This window comes from Erythrolamprus reginae, chromosome 13 (genome assembly GCF_031021105.1).
Source record: "Erythrolamprus reginae isolate rEryReg1 chromosome 13, rEryReg1.hap1, whole genome shotgun sequence".
In the NCBI taxonomy this organism is placed as follows: domain Eukaryota; kingdom Metazoa; phylum Chordata; class Lepidosauria; order Squamata; family Dipsadidae; genus Erythrolamprus; species Erythrolamprus reginae.
The window spans coordinates 8,562,282-8,583,838 of record NC_091962.1 but is presented as its reverse complement, the minus strand read 5'-3'; the positions used below and the strand labels follow the sequence as shown (position 1 = coordinate 8,583,838).

Here is a 21,557-nt window from a genome sequence, read left to right as displayed (position 1 = left end):
CATGAGGACTACGGGGAATTTAAATGTAGAAACTAAGAGGGGAAGGCTCAAGGAGAGAAGAGAATCAGGGTCAACAAAAAAAAAATAATCCACAACTTTGCAGTATGTTTTTGAAATTTCTGCTACCATCAATTTCTGCTTCCCTCTCACTTTTGCATTCCTCAACTTCAAAGGTTGGTGTTTTACTTTGAAGAGACAAAGGCGGCTTTGTGTTTTGAGCATGGAAACTAAAGCGGGCAACAAGCACAGGAGCAAATAGAGTGAAAGGGAACCTGTACTGTACAGGATGGGAGGCAAGCGAGCCCAGGTGTGTCTTTATTGAGCTCTTGAATTAATTTATACAGCTGCCCATCTCAAAAACTCCTCCCCAAACTGTGCGGAAACTGGAGGGGGGGGAGAAATAGAAAGAGAGAGAGAGAAACAGAGAGGAAAGAAAGAAACAGAGAGACACACAGAGGAAAGAAAAAAGAGAGAAGAGGGGGAGAGAGAGACACGCACACAGAGAGAGAAACAGAGAGGGGGAGAGAGAGAGAGATACAGGAGAAAGAAAGACAGAGAGGAGAGAAACAGAAAGAAGAGGAAGAAAGAGAGAGAGAGAGAGAGAAACAGAGAGAGACACAGAGGAAAGAAAAAAGAGAGAAGAGGGGGAGAGACACACACACAGAGAGAGAAACAGAGAGGGGGAGAGACAAAGAGAGATGAGAAAGAAAGACAGAGAGGAGAGAAACAGAAAGACACACAGAGAGGAAAGAAAAAAGAGAGAAGAGGGGGAGAGGGAGACACACAGAGAGAGAGAGAAACAGAGAGGGGAGAGAGAGACAGAGATAGAGGAGAGAGAAAGACAGAGAGGAGAGAAACAGAAAGAAGAGGGAGAAAGAGACAGAGAGAAACAGAGAGACACACAGAGGAAAGAAAAAAGTGATAAAGAGGGGGAGAAACACACACACACACAGAGAAACAAGAGGGAGAGAGACAGAGATAGAGAGAGAAAGACAGAGATGAGAGAAACAGAAAGAAGGAGAAAGAGACAGAGAGACACACAGAGAGGAAAGAAAAAAGAGAAGAGGGGGAGAGAGAAACACACACAGAGAGAGAGAAACAGAGGGGGGGGAGAGAGAGAGAGAGGAGAGAAACAGAAAGAAGAGGCAGAAAGAGACAGAGACAGAGAGAGAAACAGAGAGACACACAGAGAGGAAAGAAAAAAGAGAGAAGAGGGGGGGGAGAGACAGATACAGAGAAACAGAGATGGGGGAGAGAGAGAGAGGAGAGAAACAGAAAGAAGAGGGAGAAAGAGAGAGAGAGAAACAGAGAGGAAAGAAAAAAGAGAGAAGAGGGGGAGAAAGAGACACAGAGAGAGAGAAAAACAGGGGAGAGAGAGAGACAGAGATAGAGGAGAGAAACAGAAAGAAGGAGAAAGAAACAGAGAGAGGAAACAGAGAGAGAAGAGGGAGAGAGAAGAGGGAGAGAGATACACACAGAGAAACACAAGAGGGGGGGAGAGAAACAGAGAAAGAGGGAAAAAGAGAGACAGAGACAGGGGGGAGCGATGGGGACAAACAGAAAGAGACAGAGAGGAGAGAGAGAAAGAGAGAGAGACCAAGCACAAAAAATCAACTGTGTTCACATAACCCACTAAATCTAAACCACAAAGGTGCCACGCTCCAAACAAAGAAACCATTTTACAGGGTCACCTTAAAGTAGCATCTTGGGTGCGGTGGCCTAAAGGTGGAGCTTTCGCCTCACAATCAGGAGCCTGTGAGTTCGGTCCTAGGTAGAGGCAGGTATTTCTCTCTCTAGGCACAATGAGAATATATATATATATATCTGCTGAACAAAACGCCACACTGGCAACAGGAAGGGCATCTGGCCACTCAGTTGGCCAGACTCCACCCCTGATGCAAGGGATTATGAGAGGTCGTTAAAAAGAAAAAAGATGACCTGAAAGCAGAATCTATCATCTAGCCCAGTGATTTTCAACCTTTTTTGAGCCATGGCACATTTTTTAATTTTACAAAATCCTGGGGCACATTTGGGGGGCGGGGGTGGGTGCTCAAAAAAGTTTGGACAATTTTTTTTTCTCTCTCTTTCTCCCTTTCGCTCTATTTCTCTTTCCCTCCCTCTTTCTCCCGCTTCTTCTTTTTTCTCTCTCTCCATCCCTTTCTTTCTCTCTTCCTTCCTTCCTCTCTTTTTTGCTCTCTTTCTCCCTACCTCCCTCTATGTCTTTCTCTCTCCCACCTTCCCTCCCTCTGTTTCTCTCTCTCTCTCTCTTTCTTTCTCTCTCTCTCTTGCTTTTTTCTCTCTTGTTCTCTTTCTCTCTTGCTTGCTTTCTTTCTCTCTCTTGCTTTCTCTGTCTCTCTCTCTCTCTTGCTTTTTTCTCTCTCTTTCTCTCTCTCTTGTTTTCTTTTTCTCTCTCGTTCTTTCTCTCTTTCTGTCTCTTTCTTTCTTTCTCTCTCTCTTTCTCTCTCTTTCTTTCTCTCTTTCTCTCTCTCTCTCTCTCTCTCTCTTGTTTTCTTTCTCTCCCTGAGCTTCGCAGCACACCTGACCATTTCTCACGGCACACTAGTGTGCCGTGGCACACTGGTTGAAAAACACTGATCTAGCCAACCCGGGAAGACCTAACTAGGATAACACAACTCACAAGCCATCCACACCCCTCCTTTTAGTTTCCTGCACTGTCCCGCTTTCTGTGTAACGATAGACACAAACAAATAAAAATAAAAGGAATTAAACAGTTTTTTTCTTTCTCACTGTTGCATTTCACCTTCATGCAGCTATTACTATGCTTTCCTTGACTTTTTTCTACTTTTTTACATGTTGAAAACAGCTTTTTTTGTTGTTATTTTTTTACCATTAGCCATTAGCTTTCCTCACTTCATGTTTGTAGGCTCCGGTTATTTGCTGATATTCTGTTTGAAGCCAATTATCTTATTTTATTTTAATATTTGTTTGTTTGTTTGCATTTCTAGGCTGCTTTTTTCCAGTGGACTCAGGGCAGCGTAGAAGAAGATAAAAAAATACAATTTTTTAAAATTCCAAATGTGCTAAGTAAAAACAATGCAAAAATAAAAAACTCTAATATAATATAAAATAGAAACAGAAACATAGAAGTCTGACGGCAGAAAAAGACCTCATGGTCCATCTAGTCTGCCCTTATACTATTTTCTGTATTTTATCTTAGGATGGATATATGTTTATCCCAGGCATGTTTCAATTCAGTTACTGTGGATTTATCTACCACGTCTGCTGGAAGTTTGTTCCAAGGATCTACTACTCTTTCAGTCAAATAATATTTTCTCATGTTGCTTTTGATCTTCCCCCCAACTAACTTCAGACTGTGTCCCCTTGTTCTTGTGTTCACTTTCCTATTAAAAACACTTCCCTCCTGGACCTTATTTAACCCTTCAACATATTTAAATGTTTCGATCATGTCCCCCTTTTCCTTCTGTCCTCCAGACTATACAGATTGAGTTCATGAAGTCTTTCCTGATACGTTTTATGCTTAAGACCTTCCACCATTCTTGTAGCCCGTCTTTGGACCCGTTCAATTTTGTCAATATCTTATAAATATAATATAAATATAAAAAGCTCTAATCATACCACAAACATACTATGGCCGGAGCAGAGTGTAAAAAGTGAAAAAAAATAAGAGTGTAAAACAGCCCCATTTCTAATCATTGCTTGCAGGAATTTTTTTAAAGCATAAATAAAAGCACTCTCCCCCTTGAACGTTAATCAAGCAAGGTTAAAAAACAACAACACAGGTCTACAAAAATTATTTTTTTGTAATTATCGCAGTTGACCTTGTACTTTTCTGATTTCAAAAATGTATATAGTTTTCCTGTAGCAGGTACATAGTTTCCATGGAGCAGCATCATTATTATAAGGTATAGGAAATATACTGGCGACATTAAGAAAACAGTAATTACCACATACAGTACATTGAAAATGTAGAAATAAGGTAATAACAAAAATGCTTCTATATCAGGCACTTTATGTGATAGAGCAAAACTAAGCACATTTTTGGAATCAGCACATCAAACAAAACAAAGCCCTTCATGGCACCGGACCAGGGTATCTACGAGACCGCCTTCTGCTGCACGAATCCCAGCGACCGGTTAGGTCCCACAGAGTGGGCCTTCTCCGGGTCCCATCAACAAAACAATGTTGTTTGGCGGGGCCCAGGGGAAGAGCCTTCTCTGTGGCAGCCTCTGGAACCAACTCCCCCCGGAGATTAGAATTGCCCCCACCCTCCTTGCCTTTCGTAAACTCCTTAAAACCCACCTCTGTCGTCAAGCGTGGGGGAACTGAGACATCTCCCCCTGCCTATGTAGTTCTAGTGCATGATATGACTGTATGTATGTTTTTTTATATTGGGGTTCCTTGCTTTTAGATTTTTAAATGTGTAATTGTTATCTTAGATTTTAATTATTAGATTTGTCAATATATATTGTTTTTGTCACTGTTGTGAGCCGCCCCGTGTCTGCGGAGAGGGGCGGCATACAAATCTAATTAATAATAATAATAATAATAACAATACCTTGGCTGATTATTTCTTTGTGTTGACCAGTGCAAAATATTGGGCCTATTGCAAGGATCCCAGTTAGAAAGCAACACAAGCGGTTATGCTTTAGCCCAAGTTAAAAAGTCTAAATTGTTATAATATGTAATGAAAGGAAAACCTTATGGAATTTGGAAATTTGGTTTTCTTTCAAGGAATATTTATCCTAACCAACAATCTTTGTGTTGCCAAGAAATCTCCCCACCAAGAGCTTATGTAGCTTGACTAACCAATTGGCTAATCACTCATTAGCTTTTGAATGGAGAGCCAGGTGAGATCAGTTTGGGAGACTTTAGCAAAAAAAAAACAGGTGAATTCAGATTTTCTTACCTATAACAAAGGTCTTCCTGGTCTGGGTAATCAGAAGGCTCCAGAAACCATTCAGCACAGACTAAAACAAAGAGAATTAAGCAAAATCAAGGAGATTAAAGATGATTTAATCAGTTTGCTCCAGGCCTCAAGGACAAACATTCCTAAAGGGAAGCTTATTTTTTGTCAACAAAGACAGAAGAATTTCACTTTCTGTCTGAGAGAAAGAAGCCTTTTGCACCAAAGTTGTTTAAATTCATTCCACCACTACCCACTCCCCAATCTTGGTGGACAAAACCTGTTTACACATACAGAGCCATCTCTTGCCCCCTCCCCTTTCTACTTCCCTTGCATTCCAAATTATCTTAATTTATTTATATTTATTTGGTTGGATTTCTATGCCGCCCTTCTCCGCAGACTCAGGACAGCTTACAAAAATGGGAATACAATACAAAATCCAGCAAGGGAACCCTGACCTAAAACTAATATTAAAAGATATAAAAACCAGGCATTCACAATCACTCTAATTCCAATCATACAATCACATTCTCAACCGGAGCAAGATGTTGAACTCAATCTTGGAAGTCCTCTGGAGAAGGGCGAACTAGAAATTGGTATAAATAAATTAAAATTAATAAATAGTGAATCACTAAATTCACCGCCTCCCCCCCCCCCAAATAAAACCCCAAAGCTATCCATCTACACACCACCACAGTTTTGTTTTTATATCCAATTCTCTCTTATTATGTTGTATTATGCCCATGTTTTTAAATTATGGGTTTTTAGTTTTAATTATTACATTTGTATTGTATATTGTTTTTCTACTACTGCTGTGAGCCACCCCGAGTCTACGGAGAGGGGCGGCATACAAATTTAATAAATAATAATAATAATAATAATAAATAATTATACTTTCAGATTCTGTTTTTTTTTTTAAAGTGCTCCAGGTTGACTTTTCAGTTCAGGATTCTCACTCAGCCTCCTAAACATGGGACGCCCCCCCCCCTCCCACAAATATCCTTCAGGCTTTTCCCATTTGCTCCCCAAGCCGAAAAAAACAGGTCCCCAACTTTTATCTCCATCTTTCCCAAGTCCTCCCCTCCCTTGCCCAACTCTTCCAGACCCACCTGAGGGGTTTTTTCCCACACAGCCCCCTCCCCACGTGGGAATGAGCAGCTCCCCCGCCTAAAAAAAGTCAGGGAAGCTGCTTTATTTGATTAATCACCCCCCACACCCCCAGTTTTTCTCCCTGGGTACAACCAGGAATTGTGTGGGGGGGGGGGGAAGACCCTCTCCTCAAGGAGAACCCTGCCCCCCCCCAAATAGCACCTTTATAGAATTGTCCCCCTCCCTTGTTTTGGGCCAAATTGGGGAAGGGGGGAGTTAGAGGTAGGGGAGGGGGATGCAGTTTTTAGGTGTAAATGAGTGGGTTAAAAAAAAAAGGCCTCTGAGGGAAATGAGGGGGGGGCTTTTTATCCTCTCCCCCTTTTTTATCCCCTCCCGCCCCTTCGTCATATCTTTGGGGGGAATTTTCAAGGGGGACGGGATAAAAAGCCCCCCCTCATTTCCCTCAAAGGCCTTTTTTTTAACCCACTCATGTTTTGAGGTGGGGGGGCTCAAGTGAATAATGGTGAGGGGGTTTAATAGCACCCACCCATGAGGAGAATAGCAGCCCCTTGCCCCACACTGAGGGCTTCTCCCCTCCCCCCCCGGCGTTGGGGGAGCCGGGGGGGGTGAAGACCCCCCCCCCCCCATCCCGAGAGCTCCCACCTGGCTGCGCAGCTGCTGGGCCTCCTCGGCGCTTCTGCGGCTGCGGCCCCCGCCGCGCATCATAGAGCATGGCGGCTCCCAGCCCCATAGAGCGGCCCCACCTCGGCCGGACCACTCCCGCTCCCTGGCTGCTCTATGGTCCCATTGTCCGAAGGGCCTTCCCCCTCCCCGGAGAGTTAGCCGGAACTTCCGGAAGAGCGAGAGAAGCGAAAAAGCCAGCCAGCCCGTCTGGCTCTCCGCGCCTCTATGGTGAGCCGCCCAATGGAACGCATGTACGCAGCTCCGGAGGGCATTTCCGGTTGACGTCACGGAGCTAAGGGGAGGGAGCTTGCTGTTTAGCTCTAGGCTCCAATGTTCGGGGACTTGGTCCCGTCAACCAATCGCCATCCGCGCGGAGTCTTCTTTCTCCGCCCCTTTTCCTGGCGCAAAGCCAATCGGCGATAAGGGACCGGGTGGTGGTGTGGAGGGGGGGGAGCGTGGAGGAGAGCAGAAAGGCGGCTTCCCTCTGTCGGCAAAGCGGCGGAACCGCAGGGGGGGAAAAACAGTCCCTGGCAAGCAAAAAAGAATCCAAACTTCGCAGTTTCTAACGTGATTCCTAAGCTGCAAGATAGACTGCTCCTGGACAGGGAGGTTCTGCCTGGATTTCAATAAAACGCACCAGGAGCCTTGCAGTTTCGCCCAGCCGTTTCCCACCACTGACCCCTGCAACACCCCCATTCACCCCCCCCCCCACGACCCCTTCCAAATTCCCTGCATTTGCAATTTGGGGCCACCCCCCAAAAGCTCCCGGACCTAGTTCCCTGTGGTGACTGCGCTGCATGAGGACCATGGGCCTTGTAGTCCCTTGGTTGGAGATTTGCTCTTGGGGGTGGGAGGGGGGGTCCATCTCCTGTCCAAAAAGGAAGCTGCTTTCCAAGAGCCACGTCTAAACGCGCGCGTGTGTGTGTGTGTTCACGCATCTCCGTTGCAAAAGTATCTTGCAAATTGTGTGTGGGGGGGGCGCAGGGGCCACATCCTGCATCTTTGCCCCCCCCCCCCCATAAACCCGATTTGCACAACCGCGCGTGCAAAAATATCCCCATGCATCCTTGCAACGATGGGTAGGCAAGGTTTGGCGAGCGTGCAAATATTTATTCATATTCATATTATTATTATATTTGGTTTGGTTTCTCCCCCCCCTTCTTTCTCCCTCCGCGCCCCCCACCCCTCCCGGCTGCAGAAATAGGGCCGCGTCCCCTTTAAATTTACCCAGGAGCCTTGCAAAGGAGCCCCAGGGGCCCCGGGGGGAAAGGTTTCCCCACCCTGAGCTAAGCCGGAGCCTGCTCGCTGCCTCCTCGCTCGGCCGCAGGCGGGGAAGGAAAACGCGGGGTTTGGGGGGGGGGATTTGCAACAGCCGACGCTTTTTTGCAAAGCCCCCCCGGATCGATTGCAAAAATGATTGCATCTTATTGATTATTATTATCATTGGGAGGATTTTTTGCAAAAAAAAAAATTGGGGCTTGCATGCAATTGCAACCGAGGAGGGGGGGTGGGAGGGATCGATCGATGGAGGTCTAAAAAAAAAAAAAGTGGGGGGAGCGAGCGGAGGGGCCGGCATGGAGCCCCCCCACCTTCCCATCAAGCAAGAGCCCCTGGATTCAGGTGAGAACAAAAGGGACCCTTTGCAAAGGGAGAATTGCCCCCCTCTTTTCCTTCCCACCGACCCCCACCCTCCACTTCTCTGCCCCCCCCCTCCGATCGCCCCAGTTTCTCCATCCACGCCACCTGCTGGCCCCCCCACCCCGTTGACCCATATATCCATCCCCCCCTTTTTTCTCCCCCCTCCCTTGGAAGAAGGGGCCCCCACTGCAAAGAGGAGGGGAGAGCAGTGGGTGGGCCTCCAAAGCTTTGGGGAGGGGGGGAGGAAGATGAAAGGGGGGGTAGTCCAGGGCCTCCCCCCACTTTCCCCCAAAAAGGGGGATGAGAGGGAGAGAAAGGAGGGAGGGAAAATGCAACAACAAGAGCAGCAAGAAGCACTTAAGTTGCACGGCTTTTTTCTGTCCTCCCCCCATCTCGAAGGCTGCTTCACCTGGTTGGCTATGGGGTGGGGGTATGCAGAGACCCCCTTCCTCCTCCTCAGACCCTCTGGAAGGAAGCCCCCCCCCCTATTTTGGATTTTGCACAAACTTTGGAGTTGTGCGAGCCGCTTTCGGTCACTGTCAAATTGCAGGGTTTGGCCAATCTGGAGGGGGGGGGAGTTTTAAGGGTGGGGGGGCAGGAGGCTTCTCCCCTCTTGGTTTGGGGGGTTGAGCATCAATTCTGCCCCTGGGATTGTGGGGCCCGTGCCTCTCTCATTGGTGTGTGGGTGTCACTCCCTGGTTTGATTGTTGTGTTATAGTTTTGGAGAGAGAGGTCCACTTGGATGGACACACAATATCTCAAGTCACATTGAAGGTGTCCTCTGGGACACAAACACACACACACAAAATATCACTCCGTGGGAAAGACGCAAGCACACCCACCAACACGGGGAGAGAGATCCACCCGCACAACAAATGCAAAACACAAATTTGCTCTGAGGATGTCCAGTTGAGAGAGACACCCACAACAAACACACAGACTCACTGTGAAGATGTCCACTGGGGGAGAGAGAAACACACCCACAAACACACTCACTCGGAAGAGGTCTGCTGAGACACCCATCCACCCCGAAACACGACAAACACACTCATTGTGAAGATGTCCATGGGGAGAGATATCCCCCACACACAACACAAACACACTCTGAAGATGTCCACAAGCACACACACACACACACGCACTTACTCGCTCTGAAGATGACCAGTGGGAGACACACAAACACACACACATCACAAATTCACTCATTCTGTACGCTACAGCTTGGTCTTGCAAATAGTCTTTGGGGCCGAGAAGTATCGTGGGGATCGGGTGGGGGGCTTTGGGGAGGGGGCAGAGTTGGTCACTCCCCTTTGGATCTTTTGGGCTTCCTCTGAGGGGTTTTGAGAGCCTTTTGACGGGCAATTCCCAACTTGCGACCCAATGGAGTTCTGGGATTGCGTTGCTAAGCGAGGCAGCTGTTAAATGAGGTTTGCTCAGTTTTACGTCCTTCCAAGTCACAGTGGTCAAGAGCACCAATTCGGTTGTTAAGTTGGTGAATCCGATTTCCTCAATAAATTTGCTTGTCAGGAGATCACAAAACGGGGTCACATTTGACCCCCTGCCCCCAGGATGCTGCAACAGAAGTGCCTGAATTTTGATCGCAAAGCAGGGAGAAGCCTCCGTGGGGCCTCTCTAGGAATCTCCTGGGAGGAAACAGGACCGGAAAAGGCAGGGAGAAGCCTCCGTGGGGCCTCTGTAGGAATCTCCTGGGAGGAAACAGGGCCAGAAAAGGCAGGGAGAAGCCTCTGTGGGGCCTCTCTAGGAATCTCCTGGGAGGAAACAGGGCCAGAAAAGGCAGGGAGAAGCCTCCGTGGGGCCTCTCTAGGAATCTACTGGGAGGAAACAGGACCGGAAAAGGCAGGGAGAAGCCTCCGTGGGGCCTCTGTAGGAATCTCCTGGGAGGAAACAGGGCCAGAAAAGGCAGGGAGAAGCCTCTGTGAGGCCTCTCTAGGAATCTCCTGGGAGGAAACAGAGCCAGAAAAGGCAGGGAGAAGCCTCCGTGGGGCCTCTCTAGGAATCTCCTGGGAGGAAACGGGGCCAGAAAAGGCAGGGAGAAGCCTCCGTGGGGCCTCTCTAGGAATCTCCTGGGAGGAAACAGGGCCAGAAAAGGAAGGGAGAAGCCTCCGTGGGGCCTCTCTAGGAATCTCCTGGGAGGAAACAGGGCCTCTACTCTCCCTGTGGTTTCCCCAATCGCACGCCTTATTTGCTTTTACATTGATTCCTATGGGAAAAATGGCTTCTTCTTACAAACTTTTCTACTTAAGAACCTGGTCACGGAACGAATTAAGTTCGTACGTAGAGGTACCACTGTACCTATTAGCGGAGCTAATTTATCTTTTATCTCGCCAGGAGATTCCACGTGTCCGGATTCCCAACACAGCGGCGAGTCAAGCTCCAGACTTTTCTTGCCTCCCGCCGGAAACGGCTTGCTACAAGGAATTACCAAAAAGGACCCCATGTCCCTCTTGGCTGGAGGACGCAAATACTCTGACCATTGCGAAGCGAGAGCTTCCCGGCCTGGCAAAAGCCGGATTCCCGGCCGAGACCACCGGCGCTACTATCACGAACACTGGCGGGCCGAATACCTGATGGACTTTAACGCGGCACGGCACGGCATGATTTGCATGGTGTGCGGGAGCTCGCTAGCCACCCTGAAGCTGAGCACCATCAAGAGGCACATCCGGCAAAAACACGCCTACTCCCTCACCTGGAGCGCCCAGGAGAAGGAGGTCATCATGAACAGTTGGGATGCACACCTGGGCCTGGAAATGGAGACCGAGGGGGCACAGGAGCCTGCCAAGGCGTCCGGTGTGTCCCTGGGCAGTCATGGTAGGCTGGGCATCATTGGGGGCAGGAGTCTAGGGTGGGGTGGGTGGGTCTGTTTTGGCCTGGAGCGGAACGCCCCCAAAGGTCACTCATTGGAGTTTTAAGGCAGAATTTCATGTAGGTGAAGAACTTGTGTTGGATATCTATCAAGTATCTATTGGTCTAATTTCTGATTCTTATCCAATTTCTAATCTTTATCCAATTTCCAATCTTTATCTAATTGCTAAACTTTATCTAATTTTTTACCTTTATCTAATTTCCAATCTTTAATTTCTCATCCTTATCTATTTTCCAAACTTTGTCTAATTTCTAATCTTTATCCAATTTCCAATCATTATCTAATTACTAATCTTTATCTAATTTCCAATTTTTGTCTAATTTCTAATCTTTATTCTATTTCCAATCTTTATCCAATTTCTAATCCTTATCCAATTTATAATCTTTATCTAATTTCCAATCTTTAATTTCTCATCTTTAATTTCAAATTTTATCAAATTTCCAATATTTATCTAATTTCTAATCTTTATCTAATTTCCAATCTTTAATTTCTCATCTTTATCTAATTTCCAATATTTATCCAATTTCTAATCCTTATACAATTTATAATCTTTATCTAATTTCCAATCTTTAATTTGTCATCTTTAATTTCAAATTTTATCAAATTTCCAATATTTATCTAATTTCTAATCTTTATCTAATTTCCAATCTTTAATTTCTCATCTTTATCTAATTTCCAATCTTTATCAAATTTCTAATCTTTGTCCAATTTCCAAACTTTATCTGTTTTCGAAACTTTATCTAATTTCCAATGTTTGTCTAATTTCTAATCTTTATCTAATTTCCAATCTTTAATTTCTAATCTTTATCTAATTTCAAATTTTATCCAATTTCCAATATTTATCTAATTTCTAATTTTATCCAATTTTCAATCTTTATCCAATTTCCAATATTTATCCAATTTCCAATCTTTATCCAATTTCCAATCTTTATCTAATTTCCAATCTTTATCTAATTCTAACATCTTCGAACCCACAGCAGCCCACCTGTCTATATCTGGTATCTCTATCTGGTATCTTTATCTCGTATCTATATATCATATCTTTATCTTGTATGTTTATCTTGTATCTATATTTGTATATCTATATTTGTATATCTATATTTGTATATTTCGTATCTATCTCATATCTAAATCTTGTATGTTTATCTCGTATCTATATTCTGAACCTTTATTTCGTATCTTTATCTCGTGTCTTTATCTCGTATCGATACTATCTTGTCATTCTTTCTGTCTATATCTCTCTCTCTCTCTCTCCATCCATTCCATTCCATCCCTCTATCATTCTTTCTATCATCTAACATTTGCCCCCTCCCTCCTTGTCCTCCCCCTCTTCCATCAGTCAAACAGTTTGTGGTTTCTTGAACAGGCTGACTCCACGTCCCATTCATTAATTTTCATTCATTTCAAAGCGTGGGCCATTTTTTCAGGTGGCGGTTCCGTGATTGAAAACCATCAAGGTGTAAAGGGGACGGAGGGTGGCTTTCTCCGAATAAGTGGAATTGCAGATTATTTCTTTTCTTTTCTTTTCCAACTATTTCTGTGTTTCAAGGCTGCTGTCAAATTTTGAATATTTGGCAGTATATTTGTAAAAACAAATATTGAAATAACAGGGCTTTTTTAAAACAAAACAAAAACGAAGTTGTTGTCCTTCTAGGGTGCAAGGAAGGTTAGGAAAGTTAGGGGAAAAAAATGAAAACAAGCATAACTCATAACCTGTCCAGCCGGTTCTGACCTAACTGTTCCTTCATTCCCTTCTAAGGCAGGGGTCTCCAACCTCGGCAACGTTTAAGACTTGTGGACTTTAACTCTCAGAGTTCCTCAGCTGGCCAAGTCCACAGAAGACTTAAAGTTGCCAGGATTGGAGACCCCTCTTCTAAGGGGTCCAAACCCCAGCCAACGAGGGGGTTTCAGCCCTTTCCATTTCAACTCCCAGCCACTCCAGTCTGCTTCCTTTAAATAAAACCCCCCAACAACCTTACATTTATTTATTTATTTATTTATTTATTTATTTATTTATTTATTTATTTATTTATTTCTCTCTTCCTTTCTTCCTTTCTTTTTATTTCTTCCTCTCCTCTCCTTTCCTTCCTTCCTTCCTTTCCTTCCTTCCTTCCTTTCACTCTCTCTCTATGAGAAAATATTATTTACAAACTTCCAGCAGACGTGGTCGATAAATCCACAGTAACTGAATTTAAACATGCCTGGGTTAAACATAGATCCATGCTAAGATAAAATACAGGAAATAGTATAAGGGCAGACTAGATGGATCATGAGGTCTTCTTCTGCCGTCAGTCTTCTATGTTTCTATTCCTTCTTTTCTTCCTTCCTTCCTTTGCTTTCTTTCTCTCTCTCTCTCTCCCTTTTCTTTCTCTTCCTTTCTTTTTCTTTCTTTATCTCTCTCTCCTGCCCTCCCTTCCTTTCTTTCTCTCTCTCTCTTTCCCTTCCTTCCTTTCTCTCTCTTCGTTCCTTTCTTTTTCTTTCTTTATCTCTCCCTCCCTTCCTTCCTTTCTCTCTTTCTCTCTCTCTTTCTCCCTTCCATTCTGTTTATATGCCACCCTACTCCAGTGGATTCGGGACAGCTAACAATGACAACACAAGTAAAAAACGAATACATTAAAACTGAGATCTTGGTTAGGCCTGTTGGAGGATGGTTGGGGGGGAAGAAAAATAATAAAATTAAGAGATTTTCCTACCTTGTTCCAACGCAGCAGAACTCTCCCTGGACGGAGGCCGCCGGAGATTCCGCGGGCCGGCTCGACTTCCCTCCCGCGGGGGGCGCCGTCCTCCCGGCCTCACCCTGAAATCTGCCCCGGAGGGCGAGTCGCAGAGCCTGGAGCAGTATTTGAAGCAGTCGCTGCAGAGCTGGTTCCAGTCCGAATTCCTGATGGATTACGACCCGCAGGGCAACCGCCTCTTCTGTATGATGTGCGGGTCCTCCCTGCCCAGTCTGAACCTGGACGACATCAAGCGCCACGTGATGGAGGCCCACCCCACTTCTCTCGGTTTCAGCCCGGCGGAGAAATCGGCCATCTTGGAGGCGTGGAACTCTCGCGAGTTGGGGCTGGGGAAAAAAGCAGCGGACACAGGTGAGAGGGGAAATAATAATACAGTGGTCCCCCGATTATCGCGAGGGTTCCGTTCCACGACCCCTCGCGATGATCGGTTTTTCGCGAAGTAGCGGTGCGGAAGTAAAAACACCATCTGCGCATGCGCAGATGGTATTTTTACTTCCGCCGCAGCAGCGAGGAGCCGAAGATTGGGGTTTCCCCGCCGCCCACGCAAACTCCTCGCTGCTGCCGCGCCCGCCGCTTGTCCGCCCGCCGCTTGTCCGCCGCCTGTCTGCCCGCCCTTCGCCCGCCCACGCCGTTCGCTCGCGCCGCTTCCCAGCTGAGTCCTGAAGCGAACTTCCGCGTTTGGCTTCAGGACTCAGCTGGGAAGCGGCGCTGGGGTTTCCCCGCAACCCACGCAAACTCCTTGCTGCTGCCGCGCCCGCCACTTGTCCGCCCGCCGCTTGTCCGCCGCCTGTCTGCCCGCACGCCCGCCCTTCGCCCGCCCACGCCGTTCGCTCGCGCGGCTTCCCAGCTGAGTCCTGAAGCGAACTTCCGCGTTTGGCTTCAGGACTCAGCTGGGAAGCGGCGCTGGGGTTTCCCCGCAACCCACGCAAACTCCTTGCTGCTGCCGCGCCCGCCGCTTGTCCGCCCGCCGCTTGTCCGCCGCCTGTCTGCCCGCGCGCCCGCTCTTCGCCCGCCCACGCCGTTCGCTCGCGCCGCTTCCCAGCTGAGTCCTGAAGCGAACTTCCGCGTTTGGCTTCAGGACTCAGCTGGGAAGCGGCGCTGGGGTTTCCCCGCCGCCCACGCAAACTCCTCGCTGATGCCCGCCGCTCGCCCTCCCGCCAGCAAGAGGGGGAAGACCCAGGGAAGCCGCCCAGCAGCTGATCTGCCCGGCGCCATCTACGCATGCGTGGCCATAGAAAAAAGGGCGCGCATGCGCAGATGGTGTTTTTACTTCCGGGTTGAAAAATCGCGATATAGCGTTTCGCAATGATCGAGATCGCGAAACTTGGGGGACCACTGTAATAATTTATAATAATTTATTAGATCCGTATGCCGCCCCTCTCCGAAGACTCGGGGCGGCTCACAACAATAACAACAATGTAACAAATCTAATATATTAAAATAAATCTAATTTAAAAACCATACAACACACTCGTACCATATATAAATTGGGTTTTTTTAAATTAACTTAAATATTAGATTTGTTTACATTGTATTATTATTGCTGTTAGCCGCCCGAGTCTACGGAGAGGGGCGGCATACAAATCTGATAGATAGATAGATAGATAGATAGATAGATAGATAGATAGATAGATAGATAGATAGATAGATAGATTAAAATAAAATAAATAAAATAAAATAAAATAAATAATCCAGGGGCTCAGCTTCCCCATGCCTGACGACATAGGTGGGTTTTTAATAGCTTACGAAAGGCAAGGAGGGTAGGGGCAGTTCTAATCTCTGGGGCCGCCACAGACAAGGCTCTTCCCCAGGGGGCCGCCAGATGGCATTGTTTGGTCGACGGGACCCTAAGGAGACCAACTCTGTTGGACCTCACCGGTCGCTGGGATTTGTGCAGCAGAAGGTGGTCTCAGAGATAGTCTGGTCTTATGCCATGTAGGGCTTTATAGGTCACAACCAACACTTTGAATTGTGTCCGGAAACAGATCAGTAGCCAATGCAGTCCGCAGAGTGATGACGAGATATGGGTATGTCTTGGAAGGCCCAAAACCGCTCCCCCTTTTCCCCATTCAATTATAAAACTTGTCCCAACAGTTAATAAATTCTTCCTCACCTGTGTTTTTTTTAATTTTCTTAGTCACTGTCCATTTCCACACATGATGTTATTTTTTTTCAATAGTATCTTCTTCCCAGGGTATAGTTTTATTTTTCCAATGTCGCCCAATTACTATCCTCGCTGCTGTTGTTAGGTGAAGAGTTAAGTACAGTTGGTCTTGGTCGAAGTATTCACGGGCTATGCCTAGCAAAAATAATTCAGGGCTTCCTATTATTATGGAATATTGCAGGATATATTTCTATATAATTTCTAATATATATTTTTTAAACTATTTTAAATTTTAAATTGTATATTATTAGATTTGTTACGAATTGTTTTATTGTGTTGTGAGCCGCCCCGAGTCCACGGAAAGGGGCGGCATACAAATCTAATAAATAACAAATAATAATAATAATAGATATAGAAATATATAGGCCTAGAAATATATAATAGAAATATATAGGCATAGAAATCTAATTAATAACAATAAGTGCTTCCAATTATTATGGAAAATTGCAGGGTATATTTCTAATAGATATAGAAATATATAGGCATAGAAATATATAATAGAAATCTATAGGCATAGAAATCTAATTAATAATAATAAGTGCTTCCAATTATTATGGAAAATTGCAGGATATATTTCTAATAGTTATAGAAATCTATAGGCATAGAAATATATAATAGAAATCTATAGGCATAGAAATATAATTAATAATAGCAAATAATAATAATAATCAGGGATAGCAGACCGTGGCGGCGACGGGGAATTTAATTTGTTCTTTTTTTTTTTAATGTTTCTCATCGCGCATCCAGAAAACGGCACGTCCACCCAGCGGGATCTGAACCCGAAAGAGCGGGACTCCTCGGCTTCCCCGGACCCTCCCGCGGCAGAGGAGGGGACGGACGAGGCCGGCCCGTGGGACTCAGAAGGGAGCAGCCCTCGCGTTGCGGCCCGTGGCCGAGACCACCGCCGCTACTTCCAGGAGCACTGGCGGGTGGAGTATCTAATGGACTACAACGGGATTCACCACGGGCTGGTGTGCATGGTTTGCGGGAGCACGCTGGCCACCCTGAAAATGAGCACCATCAAGAGGCACATCCAGCAGAAGCACCCCGACTCCACGCAGCTGAGCCACCAGGTCAAAGCGCTCATCGTTCAGGAGTGGAACCAGAAAGCGGCGGGCCTGACGGACGCCGACGACTCGCAGCCGGAAACGGATGCGGAGGTGGACCAAAGTGAGGGAGGTCGGTATGACGCAGGTCAGGAGGAAGCTGGAACTGCCCTGGCTGGTGTACGGATGAGGAGGATAAGGGGGAGGATTAGAACATAATAATAATAATGGGGGAATTGAGACACCTCCCCCAGGCTTTTATATTTTTATATACGGTATGCGTGTGTTGCATGGTTTTTAAATGATGGGTTTTTTAGATGTTTTTTTAAATATTAGATTTGTTTACATTGTAACACTGTTGTTGTTATTATTGTTTTGAGCCGCCCCGAGTCTTTGGAGAGGGGCGGCATACAAATCTAATATATTATTATTATTATTATTATTATTAATAATAATAATAATAATTATAAGGAGAGCTATGCTGAATCGGGCCAAAGCCCATTGAGTCCAGCATTCTGTGTCACACAGTGGCCCACCAATTGTCTATGGGGATATATGAATATTTGTTTCTGACAAGGAAAGGAATTATTATTATTATTATTATTATTATTATTATTATTATTATTATTATTATTTATTAGATTTGTATGCCGCCCCTCTCTGAAGACTCGGGACAGCTCACAACAGTAATAAAAACAATATAGTAGTGGAACAAATCTAATATTAAAAAACATATAAAACCCTATCATTATTTTAAAAAAACCTATGGAACTGTATAAAAAAGTAAGGACCTATGGAACTGTATCATTTCTTCTGAATCCAATGACCTGTGAATCAGAAACAATTTAATATATAGAAACATAGAAACATAGAAGATTTATGGCAGAAAAAGACCTCCTGGTCCATCTAGTCTGCCCTTATACTATTTCCTGTATTTTATCTTAGGATGGATCTATGTTTATTCCAGGCATGTTTAAATTCAGTTCCTGTGGATTTACCAACCCGGTTTGCTGGACGTTTGTTCCAAGCATCTACTCTTTCTATCAAATAATATTTTCCCACATTGCTTCTGACCTTTCCCTCAACTCACCTCAGATTGTGCCCCCTTGTTCTTGGGTTCACTTTCCTATTAAAAACACCTTATTTAACCTTTTCACATATTTAAATGTTTCGATTACACATATAACCGTGTAATTATCGTCATGTTTTATTGTGGTTTGTAACATAAAATTTGAAAATAAAAATAAATATACTTTAAAAAAAAAAAAACCACCCACAATTCTTCCTAACAAACTCTCCTCACACTCTTTTTTATTCTCGCTTTCTAGCCGAATCGCAGCGTGTTTACAAGCTTCCTGCGTCACCCGAGGATTCTTCGGAGGACTGGGCTACTCCTAAGAAGGAGGAGGAGGAAGACGCCCCCGGATCAGACAGGTTGGCCCTACCCCAGCCATCTCTGGGGGCCGGCTCCACGCCAGCCGGGACCCTGTCTCGGCGGAGTCAACGCCGAAACTACCAGCCCTGCTGGCGGGTGCAGTACCTGATGGACTACGACGAGCAGAAACACGGTTTGATCTGCATGGTGTGCGGGGGCACTTTGGCTACCCTCAAAGTCAGCACCATCAAACGTCACATCCTGCAGGTCCATCGGTTCTCTCTGGACTACACCGAGCTGGAGAAACAGACGATCCTCGAAGCCTACGGCGAAAACGAGCGAGTGGCCAGGCGGGGCAGGGCGCCGTGTCCAAAGGCGCCCCCTGCAGGCTCCGAAACCCGGGACGCAAAATCCAACGCGGAAGAGGCGAGGAAGGTGGCCTTGGATTACAAACTCTCCGTCTGTGCGGTTTAGCCAAAACGCAACAATTGGGAATGCGACGGGTTTTTTTCCTTCCTTTCCTTGTGAAGCGGCGTAGGGTTTCCTGCCTGGGCAGGCGGGGTTGGACTAGAAGACCTCCGGGGTCCCTTCCAACTTTGTGCTTATACGAGGGTCGCACGGAAAGTAACGCACCACATTTTTTTTCCTTCGACAATTTATTTATTGAACACAATGAAACCTACACACAAGAAAGAATGATGTTTCTTCTACACTCCCTATTTTTCCTATGTCATCTCCGTCCCGTTCCTCCAGCGAGACACAACGGTGTGTATCCCCTGTCGGTACCACTCCTTGTTCAGGTCATGGAGCCATTTCTGCACTCTAATGGCCTCACCTCTGCGACTAACCGTATTTCTGTCGACTGCAGATTCTCCATAAACTCTACACAAACATTTGTGAATGTTCCCAGTAGTTTCTTTCTCCGCAGTGAGAAATTCACGCTGCTTGTAACGTACATCCCTTACAGACGCCATTTCCAAACAAGGCTGCATCCGAAGAAACACAAAATCTACCCACGCACTCCTGACAATTCAAATAATATATATCTAAAGTTTCGCATTCGTACCATTATTGTAGGCTGAGAAAAAAAATGTGGTGCATTACTTTCTGGGTGACCCTCGTATTCTACTTTGTCTTCTTCTGCGGACGGCAGAGAAGGTGGGAACATTCTTCTTTCGGGAACTGACGCTTGGATATTTCTTCTCCTTCTTGTCCAGTGCTTGTTTAATTGCATGTTGTGTTCCAGCAACAACGATATATTTTTTTCCCTCTCTCTTCCCTGGGCTTGCAGAGACTTTGACTCGGAAAAGTTGGGGGCCAGGGGCTTATGGTACATTGAGAGCTGGGTGGAAAACTAAAAAAAAGAAAGGAAAACGAGAGGTAGATTTTAATCTTAAAACTGTCATCATCCTGGGGGGGGGGGAAATAGCAGGATTGTGAACCGCTAAAACTTTCACGCCTGGAATTCCTTCTCCTGCGACGTTGCTTCAGGAAAGCACTTAACTAGGCTGGTAGGTGTGATTTTATTATTTTATTTTTTGGAACTTTTGCGGCATTCAGAGGTACGCACCGGCCCGTTGCCAGATCGGTTGTCCGTCGGCAGCTTCGGTGGTCAACTCATTTGGGAAGAAAAAAACCACATCCTTGCCTTACCAAGAGTTGTCACTCAGGGTTAGAAAAAGCAGCTTTGGTCATGTGAAAAACAGTCGCAAATCACTTTTTTTCCCAGTGGCGTCGTAACTTCGAACAGTCCCAGGAGACCCAGGTGCCGCAGAATCTGGTGCATTGTCTTTTAGGCTTTCCATTTTTTTTAAAGAGAAAAAAAAATACAGTAGTACCTCTACATACGAGTTTAATTCGGGCCAGACACGAGCTCGTATGTCGATCGATTCGCACCTCGAACGAATGCCTTTAGACTGATAACTGGAAACATGGAATTCTTGCGCCACCTAGTGGACGCTTGGCGCGTATCCCGAATTTGAGCTCGGGTTGTCGGACAGAAAGTTTGCCCGCCTCTCGGCTCGTAACTTGGAATACTCGCATGGGGAGCAGCTCGTATCTAGAGGTACTACTGTATTGGAAAAGGACATTGGAGCGATTAGCAAAACCCGATTGTGGGGTGGATGGTGCATATTCCAAAAGGCGGGTTTTTCGGTGTTGCGACGGGGGTGCCCAATAAGCAAGGCCTTTTTATTCCCTACCGGAGAAATTCTCTGGAGGAAATGATAAATTTCTTTCTCCTGCACCCAAAATCTGAATAATGCGACTGCACCCAGAATTGGGGAGGGGGTGGCAATTGGACTTAGGTGGCGTCACGTAAGGAAAATCACGAGGGGGGAAAAAATTGAGCCGAGTTTGCAATTTTCTCCCGCAGTTGCACTTAAAAGCACATGTAGAAGAGCTGATAGATCACAAGATTTAAAAAATCACTTGATTCCGTGTGTAGCTAACATTCCAAGCAGAGGCATCGTTCCGATGAGTTCTTCCGTGAAGAATTAAAATATACTGCTAAAAAATAATAATAAAGGAAACACTCAAAGAACCCCCCTAGATCTGAATGAATGAAATATCCTCATTGAATCCTTCGTTCTGTACAAAGTCGAATGTGCACAACAGCTGGTGAAATGGATGGTCAATCAGTGTCGCTTCCTAAGTGGACAGTTGGATTGCACAGAAGTTTGATTGACTTGGGGTTATATTGCGTTGTTTAAGTGTTCCCTTTATTTTATCTTTTTTGAGCAGTGTATATATACACATCGAAGGAAACAGAAGGAGAGTTTTAAGCTGTGGTGTTCTGGGGGGTATACAAAAGCAACAGGAAAATTAAATAAAAAAAACCCAACCCAGAGAAACAACCACAACCCGAATCTGGTAGATGGTTTTTGCAGGTTTTGGCTTGTCGACAAATTTTGGCACTTCGGTTCTCCTGGATTCCAGGTCGGTTCCTCTGTAGTAAATGGTTAGGAAACGGTAGAGGATTTTCACCCCAACACCAAGTTTTCCTTTCGCAGTGAGTAGGTGGGTGCAGAGCTTTCTAAGAATTAGGGCACAATTTGG

General features: G+C 45.7%; 2 protein-coding genes across 9 annotated transcripts in view; one reads left to right on the top strand and one right to left on the bottom strand.

Annotated features, from left to right (window-relative positions):
- The window catches only part of SPINDOC (spindlin interactor and repressor of chromatin binding), a 31,861-nt gene extending 17,895 nt beyond the window's left edge, over positions 1–13,966 (bottom strand). For 3 of the 7 annotated variants that reach the window (XM_070766101.1, XM_070766102.1, XM_070766104.1), the window contains exons 1-2: positions 6,638–6,786; positions 4,889–4,949 (exon numbers count right to left, since the gene is read on the bottom strand). In XM_070766101.1, coding sequence (XP_070622202.1) covers positions 4,889–4,949; positions 6,638–6,700 — 124 coding nt within the window. In that variant the 5' untranslated portion in view covers positions 6,701–6,786. Of the gene's footprint in view, positions 1–1,691; positions 1,794–4,888; positions 4,950–6,637; positions 6,876–13,873 lie in introns of those variants that run through there. The other 4 variants (XM_070766106.1, XM_070766105.1, XM_070766108.1 and 1 more) reach the window with 4 other exon arrangements.
- ZFTA (zinc finger translocation associated) lies at positions 8,021–19,949 on the top strand. Of its 2 annotated transcripts, none has more exons than XM_070766099.1 (5): positions 8,021–8,278; positions 10,646–11,125; positions 13,889–14,266; positions 16,827–17,258; positions 18,454–19,949. In XM_070766099.1, exons 1-5 carry the CDS (start codon positions 8,233–8,235, stop codon positions 18,972–18,974), a joined length of 1,857 nt encoding a protein of 618 aa, XP_070622200.1. In that variant the 5' UTR covers positions 8,021–8,232; the 3' UTR covers positions 18,975–19,949. The 2 variants fall into 2 exon arrangements, with proteins under 2 accessions (XP_070622200.1, XP_070622201.1); XM_070766100.1 differs by having other exon boundaries at positions 16,827–17,249; positions 18,454–19,775.
- Positions 19,950–21,557: the final 1,608 nt, after the last annotated feature.